Genomic DNA, 27,360 nt, shown 5'->3' with positions numbered 1-27,360 from the left:
TAATATGCCTGTGGCTGCCAGAACAACATTGGGACCACACATAGTAAATTCAAGTTTTGGTAACCTAAAATGTGATGTGCCACAGCTTTGATGAACATGAAAATGGATACATTTCTGCAACAAACACCATGGTCCCTTGTAAGAATAAAACAAAAGTGAAGGTACCCTTATGTGGTATGAATACTGAATTTAAGCAATACAAAACTAGATGTTAATTCCGTTCAGTAACACCTATGAGCACAAGAGTTCCTCTGAATCTTTACTTAATTGGGACAAGATTTATATGCCTGACATGATGCTATTTTATCAAGTACGGCAACAGCAAAAGCAAAAAGGAGTCACTTCCAGACACTGATGGCAAATCCTTCCATTTGCACATTATCTTCTCTACAAATCCACCCAAAAATGACCACCAAATTCTGCCTGCAGTTTAGTGTTATTAGAATACAGCTTTCCTAGGCAAATTCTTTATCTAATGTGTCCCACACACAAACACAGTGTGTAACAGAAGATGTGACATTCCTGCTATATAGAGATGTTGGCATCCATCTGTTCTGAGACAATGGAGTGTGCCCCTGAGGGTGAAGTCAAACAATTGTGTTAGCAGCAATAAGTGGCTTGCCTGGGGCACAAGCCTGCACAGAGTACATGGAGGTCCTGGGCTGCCCAGAGGACAAGACCACCCCCCCCAGCCCTGCTGATGTGAGCAGGGCAAGGGGAAAACTGCTCAGACCCATGCCTAGAAAATGCAAAGGAAGCAAAATAACCCTACTGAGATCTGTGCTTTTTAGGCACAGCACAAGTGGAAGTGTGGACAGGGCCCATGTCTAGGCATGTTTATTTTATTGTATTCACTGGGGCTTACTCCAAGGTAAGTTATGCCTAGAATTTCAGTCTTAGGGTTCCTGGTAGCCAGGTATCAAATTTTTAGTTATTAAGACCATCAGAGGAAGTCCTTCTTGGTGTCCCACCTACAAGAAAAGTACACAGGTATGTGCAACAGAGAGGGCCTTTTCCAGTGGTGGCTACTGGACCTGGAAGAGCAACTATGCAAGGCCTCAGAGGTTGCAGAGGCAGGGCCAAGGGAGAGTTAAAAGGCGGCACAAGGGCCTCCATAAACTTCCAGCACAATGGGAAAAGATGATCCCTTCCTCCAGCTTTGTGACTTCTAGGTCTACTTTCCAGAATATGGAATAAAGTGGTAGGTTCTTAATCGGACTAGGATTTAAGAGAAGAGTTTCAAAATCACCACTGGGCCATGAAGCTTATTGTAAGACCTTGGGCCAGACATGGCCTCTCAGCCTGACCAACCTCACAAGGATTGTATTACATGGGGAATAGGGATACCTTGTTTGCTACTTTGAGCTCTTTCGAAGGATGTAGTGATTTAAATGTAAAAGACGATGATCTCCCACCTGTCCGCCCCCCCCCCCATTCTGAAAGGAGTTTTGGAATAATACAAAAACAAACCTAAAAAAAACACCAACTAGGATATTATTGCCTATGAGCAATAGATTTCAAGTGCAGGAAAAATGCTGGGACAGGAATCTGAACCACCCCCTGCAGTTTTCTACATTTGTAATATTGTTTTAAATTTGTTCAAGTGTTTTGTAGTGTTTTCTCCTCACAACAGCCTTGTGGAGTATGCCACCAGCACAATTTTAGCAAAAGGAAAGAAAATGTACTTCTCCCTTAACAAAACCACAGGCTTGGAGGACACCCAAAGTATCATTCAAACCAACCCCCAAATCCTGTAACAATACATTTCCTGTTTTTCATTTCTGCTGTGAGTGATGGGTTTGTTACCCTTTGAAAGTGTACCACACAATTTTATGTACAAGCTCTGAGAGTAATCTACCCCACAGCTACCTAAACAAGGAGACATAAGTGCTCCATTCCCCAAATACAATAGTAATATAACTTTAAAAATAAAATACAGACTCACACTTGGTGCACCACTGCCCTGCAGTCTTGCTCCTTCACAGAAGCACCAATAATCCTTCCACTGGAAAAGCCATTAATAACAGAAGGGGGGAAGCTGCTTTGCTCATCTGCTGGCTGGGCTCCCAGCAAATGGGGCTTTACCCACAATTCAGCAGGCTGCTTTGCAAAGGAAAAGGTCTGGGCATGCTCAGAACAGAAGAATGATTCTAATTGGCTGCCAGTTTTCAGGGCTTGGGAGTAAAAAGGGAAGCAATTTGGGGAGTATCTTTCTCAGCTGCCTGCTAACACCTGTGACCTGATTAGCTGGATTGCCTATAACAGTGATGGCCAAACTTGGCCCTTCAGCTGTTTTGGGACTACAGCTCCCATCATCCCTAGCTAACAGGACCAGTGGTCAGGGATGATGGGAACTGTAGTTCCAAAACAGCTGGAGGGCCAAGTTTGGCCATCACTGGCCTATAAGGATGCAAATGAAGATATGGAACAGGGGCCCTATCAGTTGCTATGTGTGTGTTTTTTTCTGCCTGAATTTGAATGGGAGGGATTTCCTGCCTAAAGCAATAGTTTTGGCTTGGATTGGTTGAGCAGTGAAACAAACTGCTTGGCTGATTGTCAGAAATAGCTACAACAGTTCAAATGGAAGGCTAGGGAGTGTGCAGGTAACAGAAAATAGTGTGGTTTTGGACAGCAGGCTATTTGGGGGGAAATTTGTAATTTCCCCCCTTTAAACCACACACGACTGGACAGTGCCCCAGTCACTCTATTTGACCAGCTTTCACTGGCCTTTGTGAAAAGGGACACAAGTGGTGCTGTGGTCTAAACCACTTGATTTACATTGCTTTTAACATTATTTTATGTATTTCAGGATTTATGCTCCCTGCTCTGAATGATGTGGTAAATGAATTATTTAACTAATTAAATATATAAATGAATGGAGTGAATATTCCAAATACTTAAGCACCAACTTAAGCACCAACAACAGGGTTCTCATCTCTTAGGATGTTTCCAGCCCTGTTTAACCAAACAAGTGTACTTATTCCTACCCCAACATCTTTCCTCATCCCAAATGGCCGAAGGGTTCCTGCTTGAATAATGAATTTGTTGTCCAGAACATAGAGGAGCATTTGTTAGGATTACACAAGCTTTTTCCTCATGGAATGCACTGGTGGAAGAATGTGAACATCTGTTAGAAAAAAAAGAGTTATCTGAAAAGCCAGATTTCAGAACGAGACTTTGCATGTGCAGCTGGGAGTGACTCCACCTTCACACCCTTTGGTCTGGCGGCATTCAATTTTGTGTGTGCGTATTTTATGATTTGCTTTTGGGCTCATGGAAGCTTCATTGCCATTGGTGTACTTTTGGTCCTCAACTACAGTCACGCAAAACCTATTTAACAAGATTTTACTGAGGAACTTAGGAAAGAAGTACTTGTGTTTATTTAAAAAACATAAATGAATGAGCCCCATACACTGCATTCATTTTAGCTATAAAAACGAATAGGAATGCAAACAGGGGGACCACTCCTTGCTCACTGAATTATTTCCTTATTCATTTCTATTCAGATAAAAACTAGTCCAGAAGAAGCCTGCACAGAAAAGTTACAATAAAAAAATTCCTTCCAGTAGCACCTTAAAGACCAACTAAGTTAGTTCTTGGTATGAGCTTTCATGTGCATGCACACTTCTTCAGATAGTATCTGAAGAAGTGTTGGTCTTTAAGGTGCTACTGGAAGGAATTTTTTTATTTTGACTATGGCAGACCAACACGGCTACCTATCTGTAACAGAAAAGTTACAGCAAGTTAGGAAGAGCCAAGTTGTTTAGGCTGTGTCTGTGTCTTTCAAAAATTGCCTATAAAATAGCTACCCTCTCCCCAAACTGTTTGGAATTTGACAGGTATAATGCTGTGCCTGAGAATGCCATGCCCATTTGTATCAACTAGCTACAGGCAGCAGAACACTAGTTGGTTTCCCTCTGAAGGCAATGGGATATGAAAAAGAAAGGGAATTATTAAAATGAATGAACTAGTTCTGAATAAATAATGAAATCAATCAACTGCAAAGAACTTAATAACAAAATTAAAAGAGAAACAAAAAACCCCTCCCCTTATATACATCTAGAAAGGAATGTGCAACAGCACAAGTGATGATGCTCCTATCACAGTACTTTAGCTTTCTGAGAAAACTATCATTTGTCTACAAGCCTCTCCCCTCCTGTAATGCCTTCCCTCTCTCTCAAGAAGTAGCTTGACTCAGGAGGGTCTGGTGCCAAAATCTGTACAGTTACTGGAGAACACCAGCTTTAGCAGCCATTAAATAAAATTTAAAAATTATCCCATTTCTATCCCGCTCTTTCTCCCAAAGCTCAGGGTAGCAGGTTTTTAAAATACAAAGGTTTTTAATGCTTTGTTCTGTTATTGATGCTGGAATATATCTACACCAACATGGGCCCCTTTAAGAGGAAGGATGGGGGTAACAAACAAAATAAAATTCTATTGCCTTGAGTGCCTACTTCATTCTGAGCGCCTACTTCATTCCACTGCACCTGTGGAGACAGGGGCGGTCATAGAATCATAGAATCATAGAATCATAGAGTTGGAAGAGACCACAAGGGCCATCGAGTCCAACCCCCTGCCAAGCAGGAAACACCATCAGAGCACTCCTGACATATGGTTGTCAAGCCTCTGCTTAAAGACCTCCAAAGTAGGAGACTCCACCACACTCCTTGGCAGCAAATTCCACTGTCGAACAGCTCTTACTGTCAGGAAGTTCTTCCTAATGTTTAGGTGGAATCTTCTTTCTTGTAGTTTGGATCCATTGCTCCGTGTCCGCTTCTCTGGAGCAGCAGAAAACAACCTTTCTCCCTCCTCTATGTGACATCCTTTTATATATTTGAACATGGCTATCATATCACCCCTTAACCTCCTCTTCTCCAGGCTAAACATGCCCAGCTCCCTTAGCCGTTCCTCATAAGGCATCGCTTCCAGGCCTTTGACCATTTTGGTTGCCCTCCTCTGGACACGTTCCAGTTTGTCAGTGTCCTTCTTGAATTGTGGTGCCCAGAACTGGACACAGTACTCCAGGTGAGGTCTGACCAGAGCAGAATACAGTGGCACTATTACTTCCCTTGATCTAGATGCTATACTCCTATTGATGCAGCCCAGAATTGCATTGGCTTTTTTAGCTGCCGCGTCACACTGTTGGCTCATGTCAAGTTTGTGGTCAACCAAGACTCCTAGATCCTTTTCACATGTACTGCTCTCAAGCCAGGTGTCACCCATCTTGTATTTGTGCCTCTCATTTTTTTTTGCCCAAGTGCAATACTTTACATTTCTCCCTGTTAAAATTCATCTTGTTTGTTTTGGCCCAGTTTTCTAATCTGTCAAGGTCGTTTTGAAGTGTGATCCTGTCCTCTGGGGTGTTAGCCACCCTTCCCAGTTTGGTGTCATCTGCAAATTTGATCAGGATGCCCTTGAGTCGTTGATAAAGATGTTGAATAAGACCGGGCCCAAGACAGAACCCTGTGGCACCCCACTAGTCACTCTTCTCCAGGATGAAGAGGAACCATTGATGAGCACCCTTTGGGTTCGGTCAGTCAGCCAGTTACAAATCCACTGAGTGGTAGCATAGTCAAGACCGCATTTTACCAGCTTCTTTACAAGAATATCATGGGGCACCTTGTCAAATGCCTTACTGAAATCAAGGTAGGCTATATCCACTGAGTTCCCTTCATCTACCAGGCTTGTAATTCTGTCAAAAAACGAGATCAGGTTAGTCTGACATGACTTATTTTTCAGAAATCCATGCTGACTATTGGTGATCACAGCATTCCTTTCTAGGTGCTCACAGACTGTTTTCTTAATGATCTGCTCCAGAATCTTCCCTGGTATTGATGTCAGACTGACTGGGCGGTAATTATTTGGGTCCTCTCTTTTCCCCTTTTTGAAAATAGGGACAACATTTGCCCTCCTCCAGTCTGCCGGGACTTCGCCTGTTCTCCAGGAATTCTCAAAGATGACTGCCAGTGGTTCTGAGATCACATCTGCCAGTTCTTTTAATACTCTTGGATGCAGTTCATCTGGCCCTGGAGACTTGAATACATCTAAACTAGCCAAGTATTCTTGTACTATCTCCTTAGTTATTCTGGGCTGTGTCATTCCATTAGGAAGTGTGAAGCAGCTGCTTCAGGCAGTGCGGCTGCTGGGGTGTGTGTGGAATGGTAGCCAGGTGCCATAGAAACAATGGTGTGTGCTGCATGTCCTGCCCTAAACACCTTAAACTAGTCCGCCACTCTTGGCATTGAAGATTCGACTGCCCGTCTGGTTGACTTCTATACATGGAATGGGAGTCGGTGCCATCTTGTCCTTAACATCAGGCACAAAAAACCGCTTTGGGTCAGCCCTTACCAGCTCATTTCCACCTGATGGAGAGATCTGGCTTTGCTTCTTATGAGTAATTCCCATCCACCCCCAGCTCTTCCAGCTGAGCAGAGGTTTCCAGGCACTATCCCTCCCCTCCCCTCATAGCTTAGCTATCCTTACTTATCTTGTAAAAGCAGAACTGTTGCACACTTGGCATGGTATCCCAGCAAGCAAGTCACAAGACACATAACCAGCCAAATGAGCTGATGATGCCATATTGGCACAATCATTCTATAATTCATCAACACCCAAGGCTGGGATGGTGTGGGGCGGGGCGCTATTAAACTAGAGTTTTAAGGAAGTCTAGACTTTCCTCGTGATTTAGATCCACACACCATCAGTGTTCTAAACAGAGCCTATATTCATAAATCAAACACTTTATCTTCAGACCTTCTCCCAATGCATGGGCAGTGGAACAGCAACACTAGCAGGGGCATGACACTGGGGGTAAGGCCAACAAGCCTCATTCTTTTCCTTCAAGACTTCATGGGGAATGCTCTAATAGGGCTTATGTCCGTTTTGAAAGAAATGGCATTGCATTACTGTTCGCTTCCATGCAGTGGCTTGTTTCCAATGTTGCCACTTCCACTTGTGCAATGGAACCCCCCCCCTCTGCTGCAGCCCCCCTCCTGCACCCACAGAATCTGCTTCAGGGGGTTGGGGAGCAGAAAGGAAGCCCCCTTGCAGAAGCAGAATTTCACTTGTGCAACACTGGAGACAACTCAGTGCTTCTTTGCACTGATCACTGCCCAAAATTACTGTCCCGTTTCTATAAAAATAGAATAGTAGGATTTCCAAAATTTTGACAGGTCAGATTTGCGTTATCATGCCAACAGATGTCTCAACCTAGCAACAAAAAGCCAGAAAGCAATCTCCCATTTATTTCCATCTGCTGCATTAACACCATTACTCCTACATTTTAAACTTTGCATTCAAAGAGGTTAAGCTATATTTTCAGTTACAATGAGAAAAGCCCAGAATGTAACACAACGGATTAAGGTTTTGAAAACAGTTGTGAGAAATGACATTTAAAAATCCAGCTTAATCATTTTCTGTTTGCTTGCTATGTTAGTTCAACAATGACATTCAGAGTGGCCCTCGCTATTAATTTTATTAAAAGACTTGAGACATATTTAAGCCTTCATCTGAATTTCCACTAAAATCAGCAATGGCCACTGGGCAACCAATCATTCTATTCACAAGCTTCTTAAGAGATAAAGCCTCTGCTTGAATAATCTCAAATGAAAAACTAAGTCCTACATTTGTTGGCAATCTACGTTTTCACTGAAGGACATGGGCTAATGTACTCACTATTAGAAAAATGAAACACACAGCCCTACTCAGATATGTAATCCACAGGGGGAGAGAACATTTGTGATGCAAATCGGTTTCCTTAAACAATTAAATGGTCTTTTGTTGAACTTCTATGGATGCAATTATAACTTCTCACAGAGACAAGAAGAATTGACAAAATGAAAATGCATTTTCATTATGTATTCATCGCATACAAAATATTGTGTGGGGGAGGAAAACCCTTATTTTATTTTTTTAAGACAGAAAATAATTGCAGAAAGTTTGAGCTGATTCTACGGCAAGAAAAGCTCCATCTGTTAAAAAAGTTGCATTTACAGAATCAATATATATTGAGTGTTAAAATCAGGCTCCAGAATTCCATCAGACTGCACCATCTTGATCTTAAGAAATGAAATCCAAAATGGAAATTTGTAGAGGAAGGGATTGAGACAGTGGATATCATTAGATTTTACTGGCCAAAACCGGGGGAGGGGTAGAATCTTGGAGATTTTTTTGGTTCAATCAATAAAAGTCTAAAAATGAGACATCTATAATAGGTTAAGAATATGTTACTATCAAGTTGGAAAAAAGGAAGACCAACAGCCCTAGTTTTTGAGTTCTTGGAAAGACAAACTCTGTGATGGAATTGTCTACAAACAGTTGATGCTCACATCACATCCATCTAATGCAAAGAAGATTCCATTAACATTAATATGTCAGCTTCCAGTCAGTCACTGAAAATGGTTACCATATGATACGGGTCCTTAGAATCATAAACTGCAGAGGGCCAGCAGCCCTGACAATTTTTCTTGGCTACCTTTCAGGAGGAGGAGGAAGTGCTTGCTCTGAGCTTGTCATCTGCAAAACAGGTTCTCAATTTTAAGTTGAACCTGCATTCCTACAAACAGTTAGTGATTCTCAAACCTTAAAGAAGTCACAAGACTACCCTCAGAAATACAGTCTGAGCACTGAGATGTAACCGGTATCATTAACTGTATTGCCTAATTGTGATTTTATTGGGCTGTAAAAAAGCCGAAAGAATATTTGAGATGTGATATGCAATGATGTGTGTCTGCTTAATTCTATCATTAGACATTCTAGAGAAGGCCAAATGAAAAGTACGACCTGTATAAAACTACTAGCAGTAAATAAAACCAGTCCAAACTGTTTACACAATAGGGAGAAAGGAGGAAAGATCTACACTCTACATTGTCATCTACTGCACTCATAAACATTCAAGTAGTGATGCAGCTACATTTACAAATGGCAACCAATAGGTTCAGGTTGGTGTAATCCGAAGCAGGCTGAGTCTTAATGTGCAGGGCAAAAATGATGCACATTGGGACAAAATTATATATAACACATATATCGATGAAGTCTATACTGCGTGTGACAGGGATTTGGACTCCTTGTGGAAAATTCACTGAAGAGATCAACTCAACAGATTGCAGCAGTACAAAGGGCCCATTCAATGTTAGCAATTTTCAGGAAAGGAGTTAAAGATAAAATGTCATGATATCATAATGTCATTATGTAAATCCTTGGTGCAGACACATTTAGAATATTATGTGCTGGAAAACATACAAGAAAGGGAAAACTAAAACAATCCTAGAAGATGGGACCCTTCTCAATGAACAAGATTTTTAGTTGATGGGAGAAATTGTTTTGAAGAGAGAAATGAAAATCTGGATAGAGGATATATTTTTGCTCACTCATAACAGAACTCAGCACCACTGAGTGGCATTAGATTCAAAGCAGGCAAAAGAAAGTAAGTTTGTACAGCACAAGGATTAACTTGTGGAATTCACTGCTAAAAGATATGGGGATCAACACTTGTTTAGATGCCTTTTAAAAATCAGGTTAGGTTTTTCAGTAGTTATTTGCCACAATAGCTTAAAATGCTCTCTTTTCGCAGATGCAAGGGACAAATGAAAATGTAGCTCAGCAAACTGCAACTCCCATTTCTTGAATACAGTGGTGCCTCGCAAGACGAAATTAATTCGTTCCGCGAGTCTTTTTGTCTTGCGATGTTTTTCGTCTTGCGAAGCACGGTCCGTCGCAACTGTGCCTCTTCAAGCGGCTTTAAGAAAAAAGCGAACAAACTCACAAGATGTTTTCGTCTTGCAAAGCAAGCCCATAGGGAAAATAGTCTAGCGAAGCAACGCAAAAACCGAAAAACCCTTTCGTCTAGCGAGTTTTTCGTCTTGCGAGGCATTCGTCTTGCGGGGCACCACTGTATGTAATGCACAAACCTTCTGTGGCTCTTTAGGCAAAAAATCAAAATCAGCACACTGTCTCTGGAAAGCTAGTTCTGTTGAACAAACACTTAGTAGGGTGATCATAGTCACCTACACTTAACAGAACACCAGCAACCCTTTTTGCTTTTGAATAATCATAAAGGACAGTCCCTCACAGAGTGTGTTGCAGCAGTCTAGACTTGAAATTATGAAAACATAAAGGAGTGTTGCTGGGCTTGAATCTGAGTTGTAGCCATCTCACCAGAGTTACTCTATCAACACAACTTCAGGCTGCCATTCTCCATAACTGCCTTGCAGTAATGCCCTTGTGACACACAAATTGGCCGGGAGGTGATGGGAGTTGGAATCCAACTAGTCAATATACTCTCAACATGATTAAAACCCCATTGAAGAAAGTGGCACTGATTTTTGCAGGAAATGTGCATGGGGGTGGGGGGTGGTACAGGGGGATTTCTCCCTTGAAAGCTTTTCCTTTAATTGAATAGGAATATTGACATAAGGGAAAGTGCAGCTAATAAGAATTTGACTACCTTTGATAGAATCAAGCTGTCACCCCTTTCATAAATTGTCTTTTCTTTTTTCTCCCGTTGCTTTTTAAGTAATGTAGGCGAAAGTCAGGAGTCTGAGACATAAAACAGATACAGCACCAGTCAGCGCATGTGTGACCTATTTCAGCTTCTAAAAATGTATTTAATGCCAAAAGCTACATTAGAGAATTGAAACAAAAGCTAACCACGTGCCACATAATAAGACACTTTTGATTATTCTCGTGTTTAGTCTCAACTTTCCATCCCCATGATAATTTCATTTGGGAAAAGGGTATTTTAAAGAGCATGCTAATTTGATTGCTAGTTGGATGGGGAAATTGACAAGGAGCCAGGCCTGTGTGGTCTTCGGAGGAGCAGCAGGGCTGGGTTAATCAAGCAAAGCCCATTAGGAACTGATCCACTGCCACAGATGAGATTTGCTAGCATTCCACACCTGTAAATCTCAGCTCCTCAGCCTAGCATGAGTGTGATTCTGTTCCCTGCACATTTGTCATAGGAAACTAAATCATTATCATATCACTCAGGGAAACTCACTAGACACTTATGATCCACCTCCATTTCTTGCAACAGTTTGAGCAGAAACAACTGATCTCTAACAATCACTTCTGTTTTGTTCCCACCCACCCATGAATGAAGGGTGGGGAAGGGACTGAAGAATTTCATCAGCTTCTTCTTCCTGAAAAGTAACAAGTCACCAGGAACTATTAGCTCTGCAGGATTAGCTCTCTGCTGGTGGTACACTGTAGTTTATATGGTGTGGAATAACTGGGAATTGTGCAGTTATGCATATGATGGATAGTCCTACTTTTTGGGAAGGCATTTGAATAAGATTGACTTCGTTCCTTACCAACACAGTGTTTTTGATGCTAAAGGGTGCATTGAGGAGGGCCAATCACCAAAGGGACATAGTGTATATTGGATGGGCAGGCCTCAGGCTTGTGGAATCAACTTTATTTTACACTAGAACCCCAAGATTCACCTAGAGAAGACACTTAGAATTAAATAACATGGTGTTTCCAAGCAGCTACCGGTAAGCCCAATAATTTGTTCTGAGTACCTGAATGGAACTGAGCTCACAGTCATTCCAGACATAAATCCACATTTGGTTATTACAGGCTTTATTGATTTTAGCAGTATAATTGGTGGGGGGGGGAGTCATTGCTGCTATTGTTAAACAGCTGGGAGTCAGAAATAATTGTAAATCAACTGCAAGTCACCTAGATCTCTACCAGTAGATCCAGATCTATTTCTGCTGCCCATACCCAAGTAGCTCAGCTGGATAAACCATATGCTGAAATGTGGTGCATTTCAGCCAACGTAGGGCTCCAATGACCTACAAGTTTTCTTGGGTCAAGCAGGGGCGCCAGCTCATGGGGGCTGAACTGTTTTGGGCCCTCAGAATCCTTTGCATTCAGAGAGCACTTTATTCAGTTTTCCTTATGTTTCCTTACCTGATACATTTCCTTGTTTCATGGGATCTTTCACAGAATGGAAAAGCCACTTCTGGAAAACTAGCCGCATCTAGCAGAAGTTTAGTGTTCACTTCTGTGTTCTTTGCATCCAGAAAAAGTCAGTTTGCAACCTGGTTAATTGGGGAAATCATGAGAATTTTGAGCTGTCATTTCAGATGACACACTTTGAGGTAGTAATCCAGCATACAGTTCTTTCTCGCCACTTAAAATTTAGTGCAACGTGATGGTCTATCAATTAAAAAGGGACACAGTTCCCTAATGTACCAGTTAACGTAGTATAAAAAGAACGTTAGAATCTAGGATAAACATGTAGCTACCGTTATAACCAGGAAAACTCATACTATAATCCGAATGCACCCAAAATGTGACTAAGTGAGGCATGACTCTTCTCAGCTACTGCTAATTTTGGAGGTGGGCTTCAATCATTCAAGCACTGCCCAGGGTTGCGAGTGTGATTAAAATATGTAACAACTGAACCATTTTGATTTTTCAAAGAGCAAACAAAAAGATGCCAGCATTCTTCTGCCTGATACTATTCATGTACAAATTATTCTGAGAAAAGATACATTTATAGATTACTTCCAGGGAACCTTTATATTTAGGCTGACAAAGGCACTCAGGTAAATTCTAGCTGAAAGTGGCAGGAGAATATTATCAGTGCTATAAAGACAGGAAAATTTCTCCGATTGAAACCCTGAGTCTCCAATCTTCTATGGGGGGTGGGGGGAATTATTTACTTCTCCATTTTGTTGCCTTACCATCAATTGAGTGACACTTTTGGATACAACCCATAACTAACAGGTGATCATCCAAACCATACATTTAAAATACTCTTATCCCCCTTTAATTATCAGGACTTCCCCCAAAGAATCCTGGAAACTGAAGTTTTTAAACAGAACTGGGAATTTTAACTCTGTTACAAACAAACTACAGTCCAGGAATTAATAATAATTATTTGCCCTTTACCAGCAGATCCCAGGGTGAGTTGCAACAATTAAAAATTAAAAACAGTTAAAACAGATTGCAATTACATGAAAAGGCTTTGCCTTGAAAACACACATCTCAGGTGGCAGAGTAAAATGGTGTATCTTCAGCATTTGCCAATATCAAACAGAAATAGGTTCACCTATTTTGTTCTACCAAGCAACATAGGATTCCGTTGTTCATCTTCCCTTTCAATATGCATTCACAGCAAGATCCTGCGAGATACAGTTTATGTGGGATAATTGTGCAATGCATGTGCAATGTGTCTCCAATGTATTGGCGTGTGTTGATTTTTTAATGCGTATACAAGTGGTCTGTTGTTTTCTGCATTCTCTCTCACTCAGCGTTGCTTAGAACAGATCCAAAGGGAAAGTTAACTTTAAATGCTTTGCAAAGGGGATGTTCACTTGCATTCCTGCCTCTCACCAGGAAAGAAATGGATGAAATTAACTGAAATAACTCCTGCTGCTGATTCCTTTTATCAGAGATTATTTGAAGTGGTTGTTTTTCAAACTTTCTGCCTTAGCAGACATTGAAACTGCCTTTGCTTTACATTGTCCATTTTAAACCCATGAAACAAAGAGTTGTACGTAAGAAATTTCAAAGCCACCCCCTTCCTGCCCCCCAAAATAAAGTCCAATAAAACACACATATCTTCAACTGGATATACTTGGCAGTTGTATTTTAGCATTTCCAAAAATTGCAAAAAATGAAATATCAATAGGAACACACTATTATTCCTTAGTTTATGATATTGTCTTTCACCTGTTGTAAGCTACACAGGACAGATATGGAAAATCTGTAAGTCGGTTTCCCCCCAATGGCTTTCATGAAGAAGCCCACAACTACTGGCCTGATAACCAGTGTTTCCAAATTACCTGGATTGAGATAGGTAGGTTCCAGCTGGGGGTGGAGGGAGGAGTCCATTACTGAAGCTGAATAAAACTATATAGGCCTTTGAGGAAGATACAAAATTATTATGACCTTTTCCAGTAACCCCAGGAATATCAGCTAATGAACAAAATGGCAGAATGTTTTGGTCGGTTTTCTTTGTTCTTCCATGCAGCAATTCCCCAGAGCAGCTGCCGGCAGCCTTGAACTCCAGGCTTGGAGACAAAGAGGAGACCCACATCCTGTTCCTGCATTTCCTGCGTGGGCAGAACGTCAACCTGTTGCAAAGTGTTGCGCAGCAAAACCAACAGCTCCCCCTAATGGCCATGAATGCACATTGCACCTAGGTTAATTGTATATTAGGAACACTTGAGTCTCTGGGAGGTTAAAAAATATGAAAATATCGTGAGGGCTACCAAAGAAGCACACATGAGACGAAAGACAGAGAAACAGAAAAGCTATGAGGAATTAACATCTCGACCTCCAGAGGAAGAAAACAGACAGATTTGGAGGAAGAAAAAGAAGGGGGCCATGTCCCATTGATTCAGGGATTCAGAACCGGATTCAGAACAAATACAAACTTGGCTTACATAAAGGATGTATTTCTTTATTTGAAAACATTATACAGGCATTACATTGCCACAGCCAGTCCATGTTGGAGCATGCAAATATCAAAACAGAAGAGAATTTGTTCAACTTCTCTGAACATTGTTGTTGGACATTGTTTCGCTTTTGTGTCTTTTTGGTTCTTACTTCCATTTGTAAGTGTCAAAATTAGTGTGCTTTATTATGGCATTTAACAATTAAAATCCTACCCATGGGGTAAAATTTGTATTTATAGCTAGCTCAAGAATACTAAATTGGTTGGTTGTTTTTGTTTTGTTTTGTTTTTTGAAAAAAAGAGAGGAAATACTACACACTTGTCAAAAATGTTAATGGCACAAGTTAGCAATATCTAAACTATACATTGAAACATCTTCATCTGACACAGTGGTGCAAAATGTTAATTGCTTGGTCTGCTGTGGTTGGTGGTTGTGTCCTTTAAGTCTGTGCATGGAAGAAAAGCCAAGCTGTCCACTAGTTTTCATTCAGTATCTTGCTAATACCCATCCAGCACCAACAGGACTTGTATTCCAGGAATTGGCCTATACAGTACTTGTGAAGTGATTGTTTTTAAGCTGGTGGTGTAGCTACTTGCTGGACAGAAAGACCTTTGCTGGTGTCCACTGCAACTCTTGGAATGGTAGGAAATGAAACTATTTTTTTAAAAGTAACTTTCTCTGATGGGATGGGCCTCAGTTTTAATTATATAATGTTTATAAATTTATACCAGTGTTTCCTTTTTTCTCCCCAATGTTCTTTAATCAGATACAGGAAAAAAAATTATTGTTCTAGTATTGGACAGTATCGACTGGGAAAGGCTCATTGCTTAGTAGTAGTACACATAAATTGCACGCAGAAGGTGCTAGGTTCAAAGCACAGCAACTCCAAGTAAAGGAGGTCAGCAAGGCTGGTGAACTTTGCCTGAGACCCTGGAGAGTTGCTGCCAGAGAAGACAATATTGGGCTCAACGGTGTAATGATCTGACTCAGAATAAGGCAGTTTCATAAGTTATGATGTTTCGGCGACATGTGCAAGAACACAGTTTGGCTAACTGAACAGTGCATTTCTGAATATTCCCACTTCCCTCAATACAGTGGAATAATTTGAATTATCCTAGAAAAATAGCTTCAGGTGGTGAGTTTCTAGCCATCTATAGACTGCAAAGCCTAGTTCTGGTAAATATTCTCATCAGAGAACTGATAGATGCCTTCCATATGGTTTGTTTCTACTGAGACTTAAATCTACAAATTAGTGTCATAAAAATGAAATGGGGGAAAAAACCCATCTACAAGAACATTTGGCTTACAAAATAAATACTAAAAAATAAAAGTCCTCAGATACAAGGAAGCAAAATGAATGTTTAAGCAGGAAACAAACACATAAATTCTTCAAGAAATTGTTATGTCAAACATGAGACAACAGATTCAGAGAAAGGTATTTAATTGGTATAAAAGGTAGCAAAAGAAATGGGGGGAGATGGTGATGGCCACCAGTAGACTTCTGATTTGAAACCTGAGAGAACAATTAAGGCTCCACACCTGAACACACCTGCACGCATCCAAGCCCTGTTCTTTGATGCACCTAAGTATGTTCAGAAACGAACCCTGTATTTGTAAAGACTGGCTTGAACAGAAGAAAGTATCCAATACTGAAGCTTAAACAAAGCACAAACTTAAGGATATAAGCAATATTTAAGCAATGCCTAGGCCTTGTGTAGACTCTCAGGAAAGATATTCATGCTAAATGTGCAAATGATCACCTATTAAAACACCCCAGTCCTAAGCAAATGATGGGAAAGTTAATTTCGTATAATTGTTTTATACATGGGAGGTCAGTCCTTTAAAATACAACTTGGAGGACCCTTAGCACTGCAGTGAATTTTGCCACTTAACACGTGTGTGGGGTTTTTTTTGGGTGTGTGTGTGTAAAATTGAAGAAGACTGCTGGTGGATGCAAGGCAGAAATTACCGGTTTTGCCACAGAAGGAATTAGTCATATACCGTATTTTTTGCACCATAACACTCACTTTTTTCCTCCTAGAAAGTAAGGGGAAATGTCTGTGCGTGTTATGGAGCGAATGCCTGCGGGTGGGGGGGGGGGATCTGCTGCAGTCGTGAGCAGAGGATCCATCTGCTGCAGTCGTGAGCAGAGGATCCTTCCTTCCCTCCTCCGTGGTTACAAAGCATGGATCCACATGGATCCTCAGGATTTTTGCATTGGGCTACTCCAAACTCACTGTCAGATCACATGCCTGTGGCCACAGCATGAACCACAAAAATCATATATCCACTATTTCATGTAGAATATTTTTTTCTTGTTTTCCTCCTCTAAAAACTATGTGCGTGTTATGGTCTGGTGCGTGTTATAGAGCGAAAAATACGGTAAATGCCTCTGACTTACTGGTTTGGCCTGAAGCAGCCCTGTTTTCAGACTGTCGCATTTTTCATGCATGCAAAAATTCACTAGTGAACCTGTAGGCAAAGGCCTGATTGCAGCACTGTTGCCCACTGCCAATGGTCCTAATCCAGACATCACTCCCTGTGGGTTCTTCTGTGTGCAGGTATCCAGTAAACTTTACTCCATGGAATCACATTACTCCTACACAGGATAAGGGAGCGGACACCTTCCTCTCTCCATCTCTCACTGAGGTTATGAATGCATTCCTTCAGGTCAATGCCATGTGCCACACCAGTTTTCTCAATGCAACATTAGTTGCACACAGGGTCTTCCTGCACACAAGCATCCCTGAGTAATCATTTCCTTAGCAGAAATCCTTCTTCTTTCATTGACTAGGTGACACTTTTTCTTCTTCTTTAGTTTTCTTATAGGAATAATATTTTGGGGCCCATAACACCCCTCCCCAAATGCCAATCTATTCCCCAAAGGCCAATTCTTGTCAGAAGACGAGATTTCAGCCAACAAGGTTTCTACATACAGAAATGTCGTGGTTTGCGTCAAATGCGCTGCAAACCCTGCTAAGATTCTAAGAAAGTGTTTCCTTGGCATTCCCCAGCTCATTTGGGAAACATCCAATTACTTTGAAGTCTCATATCTTTACTCTCCTTCCCTTGAGGTAGGTAAAATAGCATTTTCTCACGGTCACCAGTGAGGAGGCGAAGTTATAACTGAAGTTATTTGACTCTTCCATTGTAAGGAAATCTCTTGAAACACTTTCCTATTACTCAGGCACAGCTACCTTTCCTGTCTCTCAAAGAGAGAGAGCTCTAGATAAATCAATGACTCTTTTGTTTTCAGCCGAAAACAAGCACGCAAATCAAGGTGAGCCAAATGAAATTTGCAGCGGTTTTGGCTTCATGCAGAAAGGTAGGAGGTTGTTCTGACTTTGCACATGTCTGAAGACGACTGAGGATCTTGCTGCCCTTTTCCTTTATAAACACAGCAGTCCAACTTCAGCAACCTTTGGGAGGACTAAAGACCATGTGCTGGACAGAGAGCTGTGCCATCCTGGGAGCTGGTGCAACACTGGCATGCCAACCACTCCTCTTGTGTGACTTTGGGGTGTCTACATTACCAGAGCGGCATGGGAAGCAACAGTTCCCATTCTACTGTGGGAGAAAGGAATAACAATTGCCTTTAAAAAAGCAAATATGGACCATGTTAAACTAAATCATTGTACTAGTGGAAGCCACTGCAAAGAGTCCTGCTTCCCCCTCTCTCCTCCTGCTCCTGTGTGTCTTATGCCACCTGCTCTGAAGTTGGGGGAAACCTCCAGGACAGATTTAAGGGACATACAGGGAGAGGACAAGGGAGGAGGTTCCACCACGGAAGAAAAATCCTTATGCTGCTAGAACCTTAGTGGTAGTGCCCTGTTGAATACAACCCTATGTATATGGAGCCAAATATGTATTTGACCAGAAAACAACTGGCAGAGAACTGATCAAGTACTTCCTTTCCCCACTCCTGCTCCCATGATTACACCGAGATAGTCTAAGCCTGATTTACTTCCCCCCCTTCAAATAACTAGTTCATTTTCACTTGGTTATGTATCTTTGTATAAATTGTGTAGCTTGGGCCACACACAGGGATTCCAAACACACGGGCATCTTCTAGCATCAGCAACTTGATATGCAGGCAAAGGTGCGGTGCACACAAATATTTTTAGCTTGAAAACTTGAGAATATTTAATTCCAAGTCCCAGTTAAATCCAGGTGAATGGATTTTAAAAATCCACAAACAGCAGACCAAGAGTTTGAAGAAATATGAATAGTCTCCACGAGGGTGCCTCCATCAGAAATGTGGAGTGAAGTGCAAGGCCTAGGAACATGCAGAGTTCGCAACACTGCCTGAGCCACCTCCATCTGGCCTTGTGTTCACCTTGAATGCAGAGAAGTCTATAAAACTGTGCTCCCATTCGTTCTCCCCTTAGCCAGAAGACCCACAATAAATAATTAAAAAATAGAAAAAGGTACTTTCTTAGGACAGATTCAGTTTTCAAAGAGTAAGAAATGGGGATTGTTTCATTTTGTTAGTCTGCAAGATTAAGACACTGAAGAGGAAATAAAATTTCCTTCTCACTGAATGGAGGACCTCAGCTACCAGTAAGGCGATTGTAAAAAATTTAAAAAGGTCAACGTCTCACTACTTCGCAATTGCAAGTACTTCTTTAAAAAGGGCAAAAATGTTTGTTTTTGACCTATTCCTAGAATAGAGATGGATATTGATAGTTGTCCATCCCCTGGCTTCCCAGAACACATGATTCTTTAGAGGGCGGGCAACCAGGTAGCTAAGACAGCTGAATGAACAAAACGGCACTGGGGTATCGAGGCGCTGTGATTAACCTGCCCTTTCCTGCACAGAACCAAGGTCATTGGAGAACAGCTGACGGGTGTTTGCGTGCAAGTGGGCCTACTGTACAACTGTGGCTTTGCTGAAACACTATATAACCCCTGGCAAAGCAACCTCCAAGAGGTGCAGAAAGATCCCTTTGTTCATTACAGAATCTCATCTTGCATTCTGAACATGTTGTTTCGAGTGACTCAAGTCTTTCTTTCTTGCATTAGCTGCGAATTACCAAAGCCAACACTTTTTATAACCCCTAATACTACAGACCCTTTTCACTAGGGATGGGCCATTGCATTTCCACTCACCCTAAAAGTGCTAAGGGTTTCCCTCACCCAAGTGTTCCAATCAAACACCCAAAGCCCTGCAGAGCACCTGTCACCTACACCTCTCCCCCAAGGCAACCCTTGCTCCCACCCTGAGAAAGAAAGGAAGGAAGTAGGAAAATGGTGGGAGTTCCCATTTATACACAGAACAAGGCCTTTTCTTTCAAGAGACCTGGGACTTGTTTACAACACTCAGGATTCCTGGTGAGTACTGCTGCCCAGCCTTGGGAGGAGCTGATGTGCAGAGGAACTTTTTCTGCTAGGGATCCTGGGATTTTGTAGTCAAGTGCTCTGCATGTTGACGGGAACACCCACCACTGGTACCTCCTAACCACACCTTCTTCCTCAAGGGAGAGTTTTTGTTCGTCTGTATTTTGCCTTGGGGAAGAGTGGGGAGGTGGTAAAGGGGGGCACACCAGGAGTATTGGCAGAACTGAGGTAGAGGGTCTGTTCACAGCAGGCAATCCAGAATTTGAGCAGTGCAGCCTGCACCCTGGTTTGAATTCCTACCCCACCCTGCTTTTCACATCAGCTCATCTGCTGAAGGACCCCTTGCCAGGAAGATCCAGCACATTGCATCACATTCTTGGAGGTTGTTCTACGGTGCATATTCAGTTCAGGTATGGCACTGGCCAGGCCAATCAGACCTCCCTGTTGCTGCCCATGACCTGAGTGTGCACCCTTGAACATACCTGCTGTGGACACCCCAAGGGTAACTTGGCAGTAGGCAAGCCCTCCTGCAGGAAAGTTGCCCACCATTGCTGAACTTTTCATTAAGGAGCCCTGATAAGTATGTGAGGAGCCCCAGCTTGAAAAGCACTGCCCTACGCAAAAGACTGAGAGTTACTGCTCTTGGCTATACACACATAGAAACAATATAGTTTGTATTTTTAATAAGCCTTCCCTATTTGCTACCTTGCAGCCCACCTGAGTAACTGCATCCGGTAAATACCTTTCTCTATGAATGATACAGAGATAATGGAGATACAAACTCCACTGAGGGTGGCAAGGGCCTGAGATTAGGCAACTCGGACGTGAGGTTCTTCTTCCGTTTCCTGGCCTAGGCTGGTGTATGTTACTGACGGTTCCAGCTGCCCAGACGCTGGCAAGTCTACAACAGGACCCGAAGGGTTTCGAAACTGCTTGTACACCCGTGGGTCTTGGGCAACATATGTGGACGTTGAGGAGTACAGCACCAGCCCCACAAGGATTGTGAAGAACGACAGAAGATATAGTCCTGAAAACTAAACAGAAAGAAGCTGGTAAGAGGCATGCTAGTTAAACAATACAATATGAAAGATTACAGAAAGCAAAATGCAGACATGGCCTGTGTTCAGGAAATCTTTCCTCTCCAAAGCAGTTTTTACTTTTAAATAGGACACTTACTTGTCAAATGAGAACTCAGTACCAAAGATAAATTATGCAAGTCAGTACAATGCACATTTGCTTATTAGACTTTTGCAAAAAATTGTTCTGAGGCTTTGCAAAAATCGAGAATTTCTTGCCAAGAAACACAGTATGGTGGAAGAAAAATAGATGTGGTTAAGTGACAGGTAATCAAGGCACAAAAGGAAAGAGGATGCACAATGTCCCAAAAAAATCTTGCTTCGGAAACAAGTGCACAACAGAGGTCATGTGATTTCTATCAAGAGAAATCTGCATGGTGAAAAAACACATCAAAGATGAACTAAGGCTACAATCCTATGCAAGCTTATACAGGAGTGAGCGCCCCTGAACACAGTGCAGCGTGTGTGCGGAATTTATTTCTAAGACTGTATTCACATTCTTTGAAGTGGTAATACAAAAGCAATAAGTGACAAAGGACAAATATATAGTGTGTGTGTGTGTGTGTGTGTGTGTGTGTGTGTGTGTGAGAGAGAGAGAGAGAGAGAGAGAGAGAGAGAGAGAGAGAGAGAGATCTGAGCAGCAACAAAAACAACATTTTACCATATCCATTCAAGGACATTGACTGAAAACAGCATAAAAGCATCAAAAACCCCCACACCTGAGCAGTATCAGGCTAAAAATTTGATGACACTCCAACTAAATACCAAGTCCAAATTTCTGGCACCAGCATAAAGTGAACTAAACTGCTGTGAATTAAGTGAGGTGAGCTGTTGGTTGAATTTTGAGGTCCACACTTCTGCATCAGGTCCCCCAGTTCCATAGCACGAATGAATGCTATATTAAAAGAGCCATACAGGTACGGACTTGCTGTTATGCTGACGTTAAAGGGAAGTTTAAATGGGATTTGGAGCCACCTTTTCTCCACTCCATAAATAAAGTAAGTAAATAAGTAAAGTAAAGTAAAGTAAAGTAAAGGGGAACATACTTTGATATGTTATTCCACTCATTGGTCAAAAGAACCTTAAGAAGAATGAATTATTATACAAATAAAACTGAGGCCATTGTGGGAAGGACAAAGAAAGGGTAGGTGAGATTATCACTTTCCTCCAACACCTTTATGTTAGGCATGGAGTAGAATAATAAACTAACAATACATGATGATAATCACAGCCCAGTGTATTTTAATTTAACAAAGCAAGAGTGCATGCTCAGAAACTCTTCTAGGCATGACTCTTCATCAACAGGATGCACTAGGTAGCCCACCACAAATTGGTCACAGATCCATCGACAGACCACAAGTCGAGCTTCAATCCACCCCACACCCAGACCCAGCATTAGGCACATAAAAACTGAAAGGAGTCAAAATATATACTGTACAAATAACTGAAGTATGAATAATCAAAGATAAACTGAAAGGAAAACTTGTTCAGCTTCAGATAAAACAAAATTTTGGAGAGACAGCCTAAAACTTGTATTCAAGAATATGCACCAATGATTGACAAGTGCAATTTATAAGCCATTACATGGGATCCTCATGTACTAATTTGAACAAGATTACTCATAGGTTCGTCCTCTGTTCATATAACCAAGTGACTTGGTTTTGCACAAAGAATGCCTTTTTTTTCATTTTAGGAAAATGTTAGAACCGCAGGATTGAAGTTATTAGGAGGGATGTGCTTTGATAATCCTTCTGTGTTTCTTTAATCCTTTAAGAAAACAGTACTTAGTTTAATTCAAAAGGCATTTAAACCAACTGTTGATCCAGGGTAAGCAACATTTCTTCTGCTCGTTGCAAGAGCCCTCCCGAGCCACAGTATTCATCATGCTGTATGGCTTAATATAAATGCCTTGTTGCCTTGACAGCCGAAAATATCATGTCAAAGAGCAGTCAGTGCTGAACGGCAGCTTTCATGTGGCAATGGCCTCCGTGATACGGTCTGAGATGAGACCTTCAGTACTGTGGCAATTAGGCTTGTTTAGACATTGTAGAACCAGATGGGCTTGTTATCTTGCTCCTGCTAGACTTATAAGTGATTGGTGGCTTGTTGGGTCATGACTGCTGCTCTTCATGTAAGATGAAAGTGTAAAAACCACTGAACTTACTTTCTTCTTTTATATGACTGCCTCGGACAGTTGGCCAATATGTTTATTAAGGCTAACCAACTGTCCACACAATTGTGGAAAGCTACATAAAGCACTGGGGGGGGGGGGGGGAGGTAGGACCAGAAATAGAAAATGCATAAAAAGTACAAAAAATAGGTTGGATGTTGCAGCCATAAGTCCAGCTTTTAGACTCAGTTCTAAGATGGAGACTGCAAACTGAGTCTCTGACAGGCACTATAGGGATTGGATTACACATTGAGGATTCTGGGACAGCAAAGCAACAGTCGCTCAAAATTCCTAAGAGTGGATTATTAGCGCACCCCAGAGCATCCTCCTGGTGTCTATGGCTTTGAGAGAGATAAAAATACTTGAATGTTTCATACATATTGGCAGTGCTGACCTAACGACAGTCAATGCTAAAGCAGTTATTAGCTGTCTTTGAGTGTCATAAAGGTGAAAGAGGTGGCAATTCAGGAACATTTCTACATAAGGCTTAATATCTATTCTGAATTATTCACTTTTTAATGTTCTCTAGTGGTTCAATTTATCAGACAGCAGTTGACAGGAGGTTTTTTTTTGGAGGGGGATTTGCTTTGTTTGTGGGTGTAAAAAATTAATAAAGTGTCAGCTGCCAGTAGTAATTGATTCTGCATTGCTGTATTTGAAGCTAATGGCGCTCAAAAGCAAAGCCACCATAAATGATGGAGCCTGGATCTGTTGTTTATTTCTTTGTCACTGAGCTTTACAATGTCTGCATCTAGTATGACTTGCCAGAAAAAAATATTTTTATCTGCCTCATACAAAAGTATCTCATTCCCATACAGAGAGAAGCAAGTTATTTGCAGCTGCAAGCTCATTAACTTCAGTATGAGTTATCGCGTAAGTCACCTGGCAAGCCTGCAGTGCTGAGGTTTCTCTGAGGGTCTGCTATGCTTAGACGTTGTTTTGTACCAAAATATTCTAGTCACTGGACCAAAGTAGCCCCAGTGAATGAGAGATGTTTTGAGCAAGTGTGCAGTTTTTGTTGCAGATCTGTTCTTCATCAGAGGCTTTGGGTTAAAAAAATGACGTTGCCCCAAAAAGAAAATGTTTGCCTTTGAAAGCAGCTCCTGTGTCTCCTTACGTAACTCATCTCATATCCTGACAGCATTTCACTGGTCTGGTCTGCATGACACAGGAAGCTAAACTATGGCTTATAGATGCACAAACCTTGGCTACAGCTCGGATTAGGGAGCTTAACAACAAGACCTGTTTCAGGTGTCACACACACTAAGCCAAACTTTGGCTTAGTTTAGCACAACATAGCAGTAAAGAGGACCAGGAAGGAGGAAAGCAGTCCTGATCTGGGAGCCCTCCTGGTCTTGGTAACTGATAGTGTCATGCCAAGCCAGTCTATGAGTGTTCCCTGCCTCTGGCCAGTGGTATCAATGTGGTCAACTGGAGGCAATGGAATATTTTGTGTAATAGCAACAGACAATGAGATAAGATGTGTTGTACCTTACAGACAGAAGGCAGATTAAAAAAAGAGAAATGTGAAGTTATTTACATTGTTCAATATGTTTTCAAGACATGCTTAAATAGGGACTGCAATTTCTTTCAAGTAGCAGATCATGGGTTTTACACAGAAATATACTTTTCCTCTTTCTTCTTGTGTCTTTACTACTGTATATTTATTTATTTATTTAAAAACCACAGATTTATTGACCTAGCCAGTCACTCCTGCTGCCTTCTCTACCAGTTGAGAAGCAAAATATTCTGAGAAGCAGAGCCTGAGCAAGGCATCTCATCTGCTTTGAAACATTTGTATCCTATAAAATTCATGCTAACATATCTGAAAGGTGGATAATAGCTGGCAGCATTAGAGCAACAGATTTTACCACAGAACTAATGTGGAATGTCTTACACAAAACTGGGGAAGATCACAGAGGAATTCTGTAAGAGGTAAGAAAGCTCTCACTTTGAGAGCCAGTTTGGTGTAGTGGTTAAGAGCAACAGACTCGTAATCTGGTGAACCGGGTTCGATTCCCTGCTCCTCCACATGCAGCTGCTGGGTGACCTTGGGCTAGTCACACTTCTCTGAAGTCTCTCAGCCCCACTCACCTCACAGAGTGTTTGTTGTGGGGGAGGAAGGGAAAGGAGAATGTTAGCCGCTTTGAGACTCCTTCGGGTAGTGATAAAGCGGGATATCAAATCCAAACTCCTCCTCCTCCTCTTCTTCTTCTTCACGGGTATCAGCTGAATTTATTTGGATTGTGTGGGTTAAAAATCATGGCTTAATTCAGGTGTGGGGAACCTTTGGCACACCACATGTTGCTGAATTATAGCTCCCATCATCACTGGCCATTGACCAACTTGGCTGGGGCTGATGAGATCAACAACATCTGGATGACCATTGGTTAAAAGTGTTAAAGGAGTCAGCAAGCAGGTAATGGGAAAGGTCTCTTCCCAAGATCCTGGAAAGTCACTGCCAGACAGAGCCAACAATACTGAACTAGATGAACTAATTGTCTGATCTGATCTAAGGCAGCTCCCTGTGTTCCTTATCCCTTTGCAGGGCAGAGTGCTTTCAAGGTTTCATGGAAGATCCATTTGCATAAAAAAACTAAATAATTTGTGTCAGAGATGTCAGTGGTCTAAACATACAAGACCGCCGAACAGAGGCGTGCATCAACAAATGTGCATTAAAAGGCAGACGAAATATACTGCACATGCATGGGTTGTAAAATATTTTTGGTACAAATCTGGTTTTGTTCTCTGTAGCATCTTTCTTTTGTTGGTGAACTCATCCCCAGCCCCACCCCCATGTAACAATGAGAGCAAAACACACACACACAAAAACCCAATTACTTATTGATTTTCAAAAGTAAAGTCCATTGTATATGCAATTATAAATCTCTAAGGTCTGATATACCACATTGCAGTGTCAAAGGGCAGAATGTGACTGTTGCCATTAATTCATTCTCATCAATCATATGCTTGGCTGGAAAAGTAAAAGGTAGACAGATAGAGACAAACAATCCAATTTACCAGAAAAAGCTACACTGGAGACGCTGTACCATGTTCTTGTGCTGATATATATAATTCTGAACCTTAGCTTCACATGGACTTTTGCATTAAGACAGGGGTGACTAGCATGCGGCCCTATGGATGCTGTTGGATGACAGTTCTCATCATCCCTGAGCACTGGCCATGTTCCCTGGGGCTGATGAGAGCTTGAGTCCAAGAGCATCTGGACAACCACAGGTTAGTCACTCTTGTTCTGAGGTTTCCCCATTCCCCCTATGCACACAGCAACTTGGGTCAATGCTTGAAATCAGAGCAGCTGAGCCAATGACACCACTTCTTGCAAGGAATCTAATATGCACACTGTGATATCAGAGAAGAATTAAGCAATGGCACCAAGAGAAGTACAACAGGTAGAGAGACCCACAAGGATCAAATAGTTACTTCTAAATAATTAAATTTAGAATTCAGGCATAAACTGGATCAAACTCAGTACCATGATGGGATAGGTCTACTCTTGGTTCCTACACAGCGATCAAAAGGACATCCTGTTATAGCCTTAGCTGCCACCTCTGTTTCATAAAGGAAAGATGAAAATCATCTGAAGAGTGCATCTAATTCCCCTGGCTTGCAAACCATTTTCTTTAAGACATGATGCTTAGAAGTTTGATTGGATTCCCTTCCTGCATTCTGAATCGGTCTCTAATTGACTGAACACATTTCAAAGGCCTAGTTTGCATTTGTAGCTGAACAAGAGCATACACAGCACAATTTCACAGTCATGCTGAGCAGTAAATGAGACATCACTTTGAAAACATTATCAAAATTGTAAGGACCGAATGGCCAACAAAATAATCAAATAGCAGCATCTGTATATATCCCAGATCTTTTCACAGTTTAAGTCACAGAGAGAGATGGATTCATACTAAGTTAGCCACACTTCAATCCCATTGAAATCAATGGGACCAAAGTGTGACAAATGTAGTTTGGATCCAACCTGTAATCAGGACAAATGAGGGGAATAAGCAGAGACCAGGAGTGAATAAAAGGCACATTGTCAGGATGCCTGCAGAACAAATAGGTACAGACATCCAAGGGAACCATGTGGTTACTGCAAGTTAAAGGAGAGGTGGCAAACGTGGCACAAGTTAAATGCAAAGTATGGGATAGTGCCCCTTCATTGTTCACTATAGTAAATACTTGGCTCCCCATGCTTGACAGTAGTTTGCCTTTAGTCAATTTAGCTAGAAAACATCCAGCAGCATCTATGGGAGTGACTTGGTGGCCACAAGTAGAGACCAGCCTTCTGCAACCTGGTACCTTCTAGATTGTTTCCTAGGATTTTCATCAAAGAGAAGCAATACACTTC

At 41.6% G+C, this 27,360-nt stretch overlaps 1 protein-coding gene and 1 long non-coding RNA gene across 4 annotated transcripts in view; both read right to left on the bottom strand.

Annotated features, from left to right (window-relative positions):
* Nucleotides 1-12,052, bottom strand: part of LOC310704467 — a 32,489-nt gene extending 20,437 nt beyond the window's left edge. For 2 of the 3 annotated variants that reach the window (XR_014524788.1, XR_014524789.1), the window contains exon 1: nt 11,914-12,052. This is a non-coding gene — a long non-coding RNA (uncharacterized lncRNA). Of the gene's footprint in view, nt 1-10,444; nt 10,537-11,913 lie in introns of all 3 variants that reach the window. The other variant, XR_014524787.1, reaches the window with a different exon arrangement.
* Nucleotides 12,053-17,212: 5,160 nt separating this feature from the next.
* The window catches only part of SLC35F1 (solute carrier family 35 member F1), a 193,263-nt gene continuing 183,115 nt past the window's right edge, over nt 17,213-27,360 (bottom strand). Inside the window, exon 8 of the mRNA XM_083497883.1 lies at nt 17,213-20,782. Coding sequence (XP_083354009.1) covers nt 20,558-20,782 — 225 coding nt within the window. The 3' untranslated portion in view covers nt 17,213-20,557. The remainder of the gene's footprint in view (nt 20,783-27,360) is intronic.

This window comes from Podarcis liolepis (genome assembly GCF_965112155.1).
Source record: "Podarcis liolepis genome assembly, chromosome: 3".
In the NCBI taxonomy this organism is placed as follows: Eukaryota; Metazoa; Chordata; class Lepidosauria; order Squamata; family Lacertidae; genus Podarcis; species Podarcis liolepis.
The sequence above is the reverse complement of the archived record's forward strand: the minus strand, read 5'-3'. Positions and strand labels throughout refer to the sequence as shown.